This window comes from Scyliorhinus torazame, chromosome 2 (assembly GCF_047496885.1).
Source record: "Scyliorhinus torazame isolate Kashiwa2021f chromosome 2, sScyTor2.1, whole genome shotgun sequence".
NCBI lineage: Eukaryota > Metazoa > Chordata > Chondrichthyes > Carcharhiniformes > Scyliorhinidae > Scyliorhinus > Scyliorhinus torazame.
In genome coordinates this window covers 70892641-70905106 of record NC_092708.1, presented here as the reverse complement: position 1 = coordinate 70905106, position 12466 = coordinate 70892641, and the positions used below count along the sequence as shown (strand labels likewise).

Sequence of the window (12466 nt, the reverse complement as noted above, 5' to 3'; positions counted from 1 at the left end):
TGTCGGGGCATGGGACGGCAAAGGGGAATCGGGAATATTCATCGACCACACTGAGAAAGTACATGTTGCGGTTGGTGGAGGGGAGGGGCCCTTTGAAGTCCATACTGAGGCGTTCAAAGGGGCGGGAGGCCTTCACCAGGCACGCACAGTCTGGCGGTAGAAGTGCGGTTTACACTCTGCGCAGACCTGGCAGTCTCTGGTGATCGCCCTGACTTCCTCGATGGAGTAGGGCAGGTTGCGGGCCTGGATGAAATGGTAAAAACATGTGACCCCTGGGTGACAGAGTTTGACGTGCAGGGTCCGGAGTCGGTCCACTTGTGCGCTGGCACATGTACCTCGGGATAGGGCATCGGGGGGCTCGTTGAGCTTACCGGGGCGATACAAAATCTCGTAATTGTAGGTGGAGAGCTCGCTCCTCCACCTCAAGATTTTATCATTTTTGATCTTGCCCCGCTGCGTGTTGTTAAACATGAAGGCAACCGACCGTTGGTCAGTGAGGAGAGTGAATCTCCTGCCGGCCAGGTAACGTCTCCAATGCCGCACAGCTTCAACGATGGCTAGGGACTCTTTTTTGACAGAGGAGTGCCGAATTTCAGAGGCATGGAGGGTGCGGGAAAAGAATGCCACGGGCATGCCTGCCAGGTTGAGGGTGGCGGCCAGAGTGACGTGTGATGCATTGCTCTCGACTTGGAAGGGGAGCATCTCGTCGACCGCGTGCATCGCGGCCTTGGCGATGTCGGCCTTGATACGGTTAAAGGCCTGGTGAGCCTCAGCCGTCAGAGGAAAAACCGTGGATTGAATGATGGGCGGGCCTTGTCTGGATTGGATTGGATTTGTTTATTGTAATGTGTACCGAGGTACAGTGAAAAGTATTTTTCTGCAAGCAGCTCAACAGATCATTAAATACATGAAAAGGAAATAAAAGAAAATACATAATAGGGCAACACAACATATACAATGTAACTACATAAGCACTGGCATCGGATGAAGCATACAGGGTGTAGTGTTAATGAGGTCAGTCCATAAGAGGGTCATTTAGGAGTCTGGTGACAGTGGAGAAGAAGCTGTTTTTGAGTCTGTCCGTGCGTGTTCTCAGACTTCTGTATCTTCTGCCCGATGGAAGAAGTTGGAAGAGTGAGTAAGGCGGGTGGGAGGGATCTTTGATTATGTTGCCCGCTTTCCCCAGGCAGCGGGAGGTGTAGATGGAGTCAATGGATGGGAGGCAGGTTTGTGTGATGGACCGGGCGGTGTTCACGACTCTCTGAGGTTTCTTGCGGTCCTGGGCCGAGCAGTTGCCACCCCATAGTTTGGGACCCACTGGGCATAATACGAAAAGAACCCCAGGCAACGTATGAGGGCCTTGGGGCAGTGGGGGAGGGGGAGTTCCATGAGGGGGCGCATGCGATCGGGGTCGGGCCCCAGAACTCCGTTCTGGACCACATAGCCGAGGATGGCTAAGCGGTTCATGCTGAACACGCACTTCTCTTTGTTATACGTGAGGTTGAGGAGAGTGGCGGTATGGAGAAATTTGGCAAGGTTGGCGTCATGGTCCTGCTGGTCGTGGCCGCAGATGATGACGTTATCCAGGTACGGGAAAGTGGCCCGCAGCCCGTACCGGTCAACTATTCGGTCCATCTCCCGTTGGAAGACCGAGACCCCGTTGGTGATGCCGAAGGGAACCCTAAGAAAGTGATAAAGGCGGCCATCTGCCTCAAACGCAGTGTATGGGCGGTCTGCCTTGCGGATGGGGAGCTGGTGGTAGGCAGATTTTAGGTCTACTGTCGAGAAGACCCGGTACTGTGCAATCTGATTGACCATATCAGATTTGCGTGGGAGGGGGTACGCGTCGAGCTGCGTGTACCAATTGATGGTCTGACTGTAGTCAACGACCATTCTGATTTTCTCCCCAGTTTTGACCACTACCACTTGGGCTCTCCAGCGGCTGTTGCTGGCCTCAATGATGCCTTCCCGAAGCAGCCGCTGGACTTCAGACCTGATGAAGGTCCTGTCCTGGGCGCTGTACCGTCTGCTCCTAGTGGCGACGGGTTTGCAATCCGGGGTTAGGTTTGCAAAAAGGGAAGGTGGGTCGACCTTAAAGGTCGCGAGGCCGCACACAGTAAGGGGTGGTAGGGGCCCGCCGAATTTTAGGGTTAGGCTCTGGAGGTTGCACTGGAAGTCCAGACCGAATAGTAAGGCAGCACAGAGGTTGGGGAGGACGTAGAGGTGGAAGCCGCTGAACTCCATGCCCTGGACAGTGAGAGTGGCGATGCAGTACCCCCGGATCGCCACGGAGTGGGACCCGGAGGCCATGGAGATTCTCTGGTTAGCCGGGTGTACCGCGAGGGCGCAGCACCTTACCGTGCATAAAAAGCAAGAGGGTAGCCAGGGAAAGGGTTGGCCCACTGAAGGATAGGCAAGAGAATCTATGTGTGGAGCCAGAGGAAATGGGCGAGGTACTAAATGAATACTTTGCATCAGTATTCACCAAAGAGAAGGAATTGGTAGATGTTGAGTCTGGAGAAGGGTGTGTAGATAGCCTGGGTCACATTGAGATCGAAAAAGACGAGGTGCTGGGCGTCTTAAAAAGTATTAAGGTAGATAAGTCCCCAGGGCCTGATGGGATCTACCCCAGAATACTGAAGGAGGCTGGAGAGGAAATTGCTGAGGCCTTGACAGAAATCTTTGGATCCTCACTGTCTTCAGGTGATGTCCCGGAGGGCTGGCGAATAGCCAATGTTGTTCCTCTGTTTAAGAAGGGTAGCAAGGATAATGCAGGGAACTACAGGCCGGTGAGCCTTACTTCAGTGGTAGGGAAATTACTGGAGAGAATTCTTCGTGACAGGATCTACTCCCATTTGGAAGCAAATGGACGTATTAGTGAGAGGCAGCATGGTTTTGTGAAGGGGAGGTCGTGTCTCACTAACTTGATAAGAGTTTTTCGAGGAGGTCACAAAGATGATTGATGCAGGTAGGGCAGTGGATGTTGTCTATATGGACTTCAGTAAGGCCTTTGACAAGGTCCCTCATGGTAGACTAGTACAAAAGGTGAAGTCACACGGGATCAGGGTGGAGCTGGCAAGGTGGATACAGAACTGGCTAGGTCATAGAAGGCAGAGAGTAGCAATGGAAGGATGCTTTTCTAATTGGAGGGCTGTGACCAGTGGTGTTCCGCAGGGATCAGTGCTGGGACCTTTGCTGTTTGTAGTATATATAAATGATTTGGAGGAAAATGTAACTGGTCTGATTAGTACGTTTGCAGACGACACAATGGTTTGTGGAATTGCGGATAGTGATGACGACTGTCAGAGGATACAGCAGGATTTAGATTGTTTGGAGACTTGGGCGGAGAGATGGCAGATGGAGTTTAATCCGGACAAATGTGAGGTAATGCATTTTGGAAGGTCTAATGCAGGTAGGGAATATACAGTGAATGGTAGAACCCTCAAGAGTATTGAAAGTCAGAGAGATCTAGGTGTACAGGTCCACAGGTCCCTGAAAGGGGCAACACAGGTGGAGAAGGTAGTCAAGAAGGCATACGGCATGCTTGCCTTCATTGGCCGGGGCATTGAGTATACGAATTGGCAAGTCATGTTGCAGCTGTATAGAACCTTAGTTAGGCCACACTTGAAGTATAGTGTTCAATTCTGGTTGCCACACTACCAGAAGGATGTGGAGGCTTTAGAGAGGGTGCAGAAGAGATTTACCAGTATGTTGCCTGGTATGGAGGGCATTAGCTATGAGGAGCGGTTGAATAAACTCGGTTTGCTCTCACCGGAACGACGGAGGTGAGGGGGCGACCTGATAGAGGTCTACAAAATTATGAGGGGCATAGACAGAGTGGATAGTCAGAGGCTTTTACCCAGTGTAGAGGGGCCAATTACTAGGGGGCATAGGTTTAAGGTGAGAGGGGCAAGGTTTAGAGTAGATGTACGAGGCACGTTTTTTACACAGAGGGTAGTGGGTGCCTGGAACTCGCTACCGGAGGAGGTGGTGGAAGCAGGGACGATAGTGACATTTAAGGGGCATCTTGGCAAATACATGAATAGGATGGGAATAGAGGGATACGGACCCAGGAAGTGTAGAAGATTGCAGTTTAGTTGGGCAGCATGGTCGGCTCTGGTTTGGAATGCCGAAGGGCCTGTTCCTGTGCTGTACATTTCTTTGTTCTTTGTATCGGGGTGAATGAAGCTCTCGGTGCTCCCGGAGTCCACCAGGCAGGAGATCTCGTGCCCGTTGACCTTCACTTTGGTTGAAGCAGTCGCGAGGTTGTGTGGTCGAGACTGGTCAATCGTGACCGAGGCGAGACATGGCTGGTCGTTGGCGGTTGCAGGCGATGAGTGGCCGGATGAGGTGCCTGACGGGCATGGGTCCTGAGTCGGGTAAGATGGCGGTGTCCACGGGCCGCACGTGTCGTGCGTGAAGCAAGATGGCGGCACCCATGTTGGTCCTGGGAGGAACAAGATGGCAGCGCCCATGGGCCGCACGTGTTGCGAGTCGGGCAAGATAGCGATGTCCATTGGCTGCACGTGGTCCTAGGAGGTGAATATGGCGGCGCCCACTGGCTGCACGTGGGGGGTGCCGGGACAATAGCGGCGATTGAGCGGGCCTGGCACACTGCAGCGAAATGTCCTTTCTTGCCACAAGCCTTGCAGAGGACGCGCCGGGCAGCGCTGTCGGGTGTGTTTTGACTGCCCACAGAAGTAGCATTTGGGCCCCCCGGGGTTGGTTGGTTGCCGCGCGGCACAGGCGTGTGATTGGCTGAGGGCGGTCGCTGATGGGGTCCACGATTGGGCGGCAGTCTGCGGAGTCCACGATGCACGGGGGTGGGGGGGGGGCTGCGCAATCGGGGGCATAGGCCTGAATGTTGCGTGATGCGACCGTAAGTGAAAACGCTAGTTTTATGGTTGCCGCGAGGTCGAACGTAGCCCCCTCTAAGAGGCGCTGGCAGATGTAGTCAGACCCTATGCCCGTAACGAATGCGTCTCTCATTAGCAAATCTGAATGTTCCGTGGCCGAAACGGCCTGACAGTCACAGTCTCTAACTAGGGGGAGCAGGGTGCGCCAGAAATCTTCCACCGTCTCACCGGGAAGTTGACGCCGCGAGGAGAGGAGGTGCCTGGCGTAGAGTGTGTTAGTCCACTGAGCGTAGTTTTCCTTCAGTAGCGCCATGGTGTCTACGTAGGTCGGCGCGTCCTGGACAAGTGGAAAGACGTTGGAGCTCAGCTGTGTGTAAAGGATCTGGAGCTTCTGTGCTTCTGGAATTTCGTCTGGTGCAGACCCGATGTACACTTCAAAGCAGGCTCGCCAATGTTCAAAGTCCTTTTTGGTGTTGTCTGCTTGCGGATGCAGCTGCAGGTGATCCGTCTTGATGCGGAGGTCCATCTTCTGAAAAACTCAGTGTTATAAATTGATGCACAATCAATTACACAAAGATGAGAGTAGGATGGGGCAGCACGGTTGCATTGTGGATAGCACAATTGCTTCACAGCTCCAGGGTCCCAGGTTCGATTCCGGCTTGGGTCACTGTCTGTGCGGAGTCTGCACATCCTCCCCGTGTGTGCGTGGGTTTCCTCCGGGTGCTCCGGTTTCCTCCCACAGTCCAAAGATGTGCAGGTTAGGTGGATTGGCCGTGATAAATTGCCCTTAGTGTCCAAAATTACCCTTAGTGTTGGGTGGGGTTACTGGGTTATGGGGATAGGGTGGAGGTGTGGACCTTGGGTAGGGTGCTCTTTCCAAGAGCCGGTGCAGACTCGATGGGCCGAATGGCCTCCTTCTGCACTGTAAATTCTATGATAATCTATGATGTAATCGAGGCTTTATTACACTGAGATGTGTGGCCTCCTACAGCAGCTGACGAAATGGCTGCTATACTGGGAGCACACATATTTATACTCCGCCTACTGGGCGGAACCAGCAGGCAGGGATCTACCCCCGTACCTATAGTACAGGGGCTTTACCGTAAAGCACCTATATCAACATCCTATATATACAATATATACATCAGTGGTGACTACCACAAGGTGTAGATTAGCCATGATCTAACAGCGTGGCACATCAGGCCTGAGAAACTGAATGGTTTGCACAAGCTATTTCGATAGAAGATTCACATTTTCTGTCTGCTGAGCAATTTCAAACTGGTGCCATTCTGTGAATTAATCTTCAATGAATTATCAGCAAAATATTCAAAATTTTACATCTCATTAAGAGAGCAAACTAAAGTTTGACAAGGATAAACATAAAAATCTTAAAACACAAACTTAACTTAATTTACAACATGAATTATATGGCATCTTCCAGATTCATTTTAGAAGTTATTAGATAAATAAAACAATCATCCAAATAAAATTTTACATACCCCAGCAACGGATTATTGCATTAATGTGCATACCATACAGTTGAGAAAAAAGGTTGGATTTTGTACTGAGCTGCAGTGCATGAGAGTAATGTGTCATTCAGAGACCAAGAAATAACACATGGGCAAACAACTAAGACTATAAATGTATGCTTTATGCTCTTTAGCTGGCTTACACACTAGTTGATGAGATACATTAAAAAAAAATATTTCTTTATTCTCCTCCTTTTTCTCATTTTCTCCCAAATTTACACCCACCAACAATAAACAATAATCAGTAATAAACAGTAATCAGTAACAAATATGTCAATCCCCATATCAATAACACCAATCCCATCCTCCCACCAAACCCAAAACATTCACATAAATAACTGACGAAAAGGAATTAGGAATCACCCATGGCCACCATTAACACCCATCCTATTGGTGCTTCCAGGCCCCCCCACCCCCCCCCCCCGGTCTGTCTTCCCCCATAATAGGTAGTTATGGAAAGCATGTTATGCCCAGTAAAGAAATCATGTCCTTAAATTTCAAGAAAAACTTTATTCAATGCAGACTTTTTGAAACTGACTTTAAAAATTGGACAAACTGCAGGGCTATGGGTCATGTGCAAGAAGATGTAATTAGAAAGGGCACCGTGTGTTTTGGGGTTGGCATGGACAAGATATGCCTGTCGTTCTAGCATTGGCATAGTCCTGCCTTCAGCTGCTGAGGCTCTTAGCTCGTGTTTGTACCCTCCCTAAACCTCTTTAGAACAGCCCACTTCTGTGTCCAAGCAGCAGCCCTATAGTATCCTCATCTGGCTAGGTGTCAAATTTTGATTGCTAATACTCATGTGAAGAGCTTTGGGACGTTTTGTTGCGTTCAAGGCGATATATAAATGCAAGCCGCAGTAGCCTGTTATTGTTCTAAGAGTGCCTGACGTTCCTCAGCACCCTGCTCCCATTGATGGCTCATGTCTCTGCACCAGGAAGCAGGTCTCCGCCCACAATGCACCGCAAACAAACAAACAGATTTCAAGATGGCGGCGGACAGCGATGTGAGTGAGAGATCTTTACTTGATGGAAAATATACTGCTTGTCGTTGCAATTGGTCACTTACCGATGTTTCTCACCCGCCCTGTCTTCTTTTATTTTTAAAAATTAATTTCCACAGCCGGAGTCGGAAGTGTTTGAAATCACGGATTTTACGACGGCGTCGGAGTGGGAGAGGTAGGGAGGGGGAAACCGTTGCGAGCCGTTGATGTCCGGTGTTGGGACCTCGCCCTCGAGCCAGCGCACCCTCTCACCCACGAGCGTCCCCTCACACGTCAACGCTTTTTGGTGTTGACCATATCGTGGTAATTTAGTGACAGCTGTCAGGCACAGACACACGCCAACACAAACTCCCGTGCTCCAGTATCTGTTTACTCAGGTTTGGGTATTACGGAGACCCTCTTCAGTGCGCAACCAGCAAGTTTTTATTTACATCCATTTCAGCAGGTTTCCCTGTGTCTACGTGGGTTTCCTCCGGGTGCTGCCCGTTTTCCTCCCGCAAGTCGTGCTGTTAGGTTTAGCACAGTGGGCTAAATAGCTGGCTTGTAATGCAGAACAACGCACCAGCCTCCCCGAACAGGTGCCGGAATGTGGCGACTAGGGGCTTTTCACAGTAACTTCATTGAAGCCTACTTGTGACAAGCGATTATCATTATTATTAGGTGAATTGGACATTCTGAATTCTCCCTCTGTGTACCCAAACAGGAGCCAGAGTGAGGCGACTAGGGGATTTTCACAGTAACATCATTGCAGTGTTAATGTAAACCTACTTGTGACACTAATAAAGATTATTATAATTAAATATATATATTTTTATTTTCCTCCTTTTTCACATTTTCTCCCAAATTTACACCCACCAACAATAAACAAGAATCAGTAATGAATGCAATGTCAATCCCCATATCAATAACAACAATCCCATCCTCTCACCAGATCCCAAACAACAGCCCGCATGTTAACATAAACAAATAACAAAAAGGAATCAGGAATCACCCAGAGTCACCATTAACACATACACTCACCCACCCCCAATGTTCGATGTAATCCAATTCTCGAATTCAGAATGTCCAATTCACATAATAATGAATAACGCCCATGAGTTGTAGAAACCTTTCCCTCAGTTCAAATTTGACCTTCTCAAGTGTCAAGAATTCCAGCAGGTCTCCCCGCAACGCCAGAGCAAAGGTTATATGGGAACCAAATGAGGAGGTTAGTGGACAGTAAGGAGGTTGTAACTAAAGCCTGTAAAGAACTAGATCATGAAGTCAGCGTGACTAAAGGGAAGAGTAGGCAGGGAGCAGATGATGAACGCAAAGGGACTGGTGGTCTGAGGTGCATTTGTTTTAATGCAAGAAGTGTAGTAGGTAAGGCAGATGAACTTAGGGCTTGGATTAGTACCTGGGAGTATGATGTTATTGCTATTACTGAGGCTTGGTTGAGGGAAGGGCATGATTGGCAACTAAATATCCCAGGATATTGATGCTTCAAGTAGGATAGAGAGGGAGGTAAAAGGGGTGGAGGAGTTGCATTACTGGTCAGAGAGGATATCACAGCTGTGCTGAAGGAGGGCACTATGGAGGACTCGAGCAATGAGCCGATATGGGCAGAGCTTAGAAATAGGAAGGGTGCGGTAACAATGTTGGGGCTGTACTACAGACCTCCCAACAGCGAGCGAGAGATAGAGGTACAAATATGTAAACAGATTATGGAAAGATGTAGGAGCAACAGGGTGGTGGTGATAGGAGATTTTAATTTTCCCAACATTGACTGGGATACACTTAGTGTCAGAGGTCGAGATGGAGCAGATTTTATAAGGAGCATCCAGGAGGGTTTTCTAGAGCAGTATGTAAATAGTCCAACTCGGGAAGGGGCCATACTGGACCTGGTGTTGGGGAATGAGCCCGGCAAGGTGGTTGAAGTTTCAGTCGGGGATTACTTTGGGAATAGTGATCACAATTCCGTAAATTTTAGAATACTCATGGACAAAGACGAGAGTGGTCCTAAAGGAAGAGTGCTAAATTGGGGGAAGGCCAACTAAACAAAAATTCGGCAGGAGCTGGAGAATGGTTTGGGAGCAGCTGTTTGAAGGTAAATCCACATTTGATATGTGGGAGGCTTTTAAAGAGAGGTTGATTAGAGTGCAGGACAGACATGTCCCTGTGAAAATGAGCGATAGAAATAGCAAGATTAGGGAACCATGAATGACAGGTGAAATTGTGAGACAAGCTAAGAGGAAAAAGGAAGCATACATAAGGTCTAGGTGACTGAAGACAGACAAAGCTTTGGAAGAATACCGGGAATGTAGGACAAATCTGAAACAAGGAATCGAAGGGCTAAAAAGGGTCATGAAATATCTTTAGCAAACAGGGTTAAGGAAAATCCCAAAGCCTTTTATTCATATATAAGGAGCAAGAGGGTAACTAGAGAAAGGGTTGGCCCTCTCAAGGACAAAGGAGGAAAGTTATGCGTGGAGCCAGAGAAAATGGGTGAGATTCTTAACAAGTACTTTGCATCGGTATTCACCGAGGGGAGGGCCATGACGGATGTTGAGGTTAGGGATAGATGTTTGATTACTCTAGGTCAAGACGGCATAAGGAGGGAGGATGTATTGGGTATTCTAAAAGGCATTAAGGTGGACAAGTCCCCAGGTCCGGATGGGATCTATCCCAGGTTACTGAGGGAAGTGAGAGAGGAAATAGCTGGGGCCTTAACAGACGTCTTTGCAGCATCCTTGAACACGTGTGAGGTACCGGAGGACTGGAAATTGCTAATGTTGTCCCCTTGTTTAAGAAGGGTAGCAGGGATAATCCAGGTAATTATAGACAGGTGAGCCTGACGTCAGTGATAGGGAAGCTGCTGGAGAAGATACTGAGGGATAGGATCTATTCCCATTTGGAAGAAAATGGGCTTATCAGTGATAGGCAACATGGTTTTGTGCAGGGAAGGTCATGTCTTACCAACTTAATATAATTCTTTGAGGAAGTGACAAAGATGATTGATGAGGGAAGGGCTGTAGATGTCATATACATGGACTTCAGTAAGGCATTTGATAAGGTTCCCCGTGGTAGGCTGATGGAGAAAGTGAAGTCTCATGGGTGTACTAGCTAGATGGATAAAGAACTGGCTGGGTAACAGGAGACAGAGAGTAGTAGTGGAAGGGAGTTTCTCAAAATGGAGAACTGTGACCAGTGGTGTTCCACAGGGATCCGTGCTGGGACCACTGTTGTTTGTGATATACATAAATGATCTGGAGGAAAGTATAGATGGTCTGATCAGCAAGTTTGCAGATGACACTAAGATTGGAGGAGTAGCAGATAGGGAAGGGGACTGTCCGAGAATACAGCAGAATATAGATGGAGAGTTGGGCGGAGAAATGGCAGATGGAGTTCAATCCAGGCAAATGCGAGGTGATGCATTTTGGAAGATCCAATTCAAGAGCGAACTATACGGTAAATGAAAAAGCTTTGGGGAAAATTGATGTACAGCGAGATCTGGGTGTTCAGGTCCATTGTACCCTGAAGGTGGCTACGCAGGTCGATAGAGTGGTCAAGAAGGCATATGGCATGCTTTTCTTCATCGGAAGGGGTATTGAGTACAAGAGTTGGCTGGTCATGTTACAGTTGTATAAGACTTTGGTTCGGCCACATTTGGCGTACAGTTCTGGTCGCCACATTACCAAAAGGATGTGGATGCTTTGGAGAAGGTGCAGAGGAGGTTCACCAGGATGTTGCCTGGTATGGAGGGCGCTAGCTATGAAGAGAGGATGAGTAGATTAGGATTATTTTCATTAGAAAGATGGAGGTTGAGGGGGGACCTCATTGAGATCTACAAAATCATGAGAGGTATAGACAGGGTGGATAGCAAGAAGCTTTTTCCCAGAGTGGGGGAACTCAATTACTAGGGGTCACGAGTTCAAGGTGAGAGGGGGAATGTTTAAGGGAGATATGCGTGGAAAGTTCTTTACGCAGAGGGTGGTGGGTGCCTGGAACGCATTGCCGGCGGATGTGGTAGAGGTGGGCACGATAACGTCATTTAAGATGTATCTAGACAGATACATGAATGGTCAGGGAGCAGAGGGATACAGATCCTCAGAAAATAGGCGACAGTTTTAGATAGAGGATCGGGATCGGCGCAGGCTTGGAGGGCCGAAGGGCCTGTTCCTGTGCTGTAATTTTTTTTTGTTCCTTGTTAATCTCCATTCCAACAGGATCCGTCTTCGGACGTTCAACGAGGTGAAGGCTGCAACATCTGTCTCCTCACCCCTTTCCAACCCTGGCTGGTCCAATGCCCCAAATATGGCCTCCCGAGGGCCCGGGTCCAGTTTCACGTGCACCACTTTAGAGATTATCTGAAAAACCTCCTTCCAGTAATCCTTCAGCTTTGGACAGGACCAAAACATATGAATGTGGTTTGCCCCCCCCCCCCCCCCCCCCCCCGCCCCCCATAATGTTCACACATCTACCCCCTCAAAGAACTGGCTCATCCTCGCTCTTGTGACGTGTGCTCTATATACCACCGATAGCTGTATCAGCCTCAACCTCGCGCACGGTGGAGGCGTTCACCCTCTGGTGCACCTCACACCAGAACCCCTCCTCCATACCTTTTCCCAACTCTTCCTCCCACTTTGCCTTGATCCCATCCAGCAGTGCCTTCTCCTCTTCCAAAATAGCCCCGTAAACCGCCGACACTACCCCCTTTGTCAGCATCTCCTCCAGCAATGTGGAGGCTGGCTCTACCAGGAAGCTCTGTATCTCCTTTCTGGCAAAGTCTCGAACCTGCATGTATTTAAATATTTCCCCCTGCTCCAGCCTATACTTCGCTCCAAGCTCCTTCAATCCTGCAAACCGATCCCCAAAAAACAAATCTTTTAGTGTCCTAATTCCTTTCTCCTCCCATCTCTGAAAATTCTCATCCCACTTCCCTGGCTCAAATCTATGGTTCCCCCGAATCGGCATTTCCCTTGACCCTGCCCCAACCCGAAGTGCTGGGGAAGCTGCGTCCAAATTCTCAACAAAGCTATTACTACCGGACTCCCTGAGTATTTCCCCGGGGCCGTCAGGATGGGCGTTGTTACTAGTGC

The 12466-nt window shown here is 49.1% G+C and overlaps 1 protein-coding gene across 4 annotated transcripts in view; it reads left to right on the top strand.

Moving 5' to 3' along the window:
* Positions 1-7279: 7279 nt before the first annotated feature.
* rab3gap1 (RAB3 GTPase activating protein subunit 1) overlaps positions 7280-12466 on the top strand; it is a 122563-nt gene continuing 117376 nt past the window's right edge. For 2 of the 4 annotated variants that reach the window (XM_072472606.1, XM_072472616.1), the window contains exons 1-2: positions 7281-7391; positions 7508-7563. In XM_072472606.1, the coding sequence (XP_072328707.1) occupies positions 7308-7391; positions 7508-7563 (140 nt within the window). In that variant the 5' untranslated portion in view covers positions 7281-7307. Of the gene's footprint in view, positions 7392-7507; positions 7564-12466 lie in introns of all 4 variants that reach the window. The other 2 variants (XM_072472599.1, XM_072472627.1) reach the window with 2 other exon arrangements.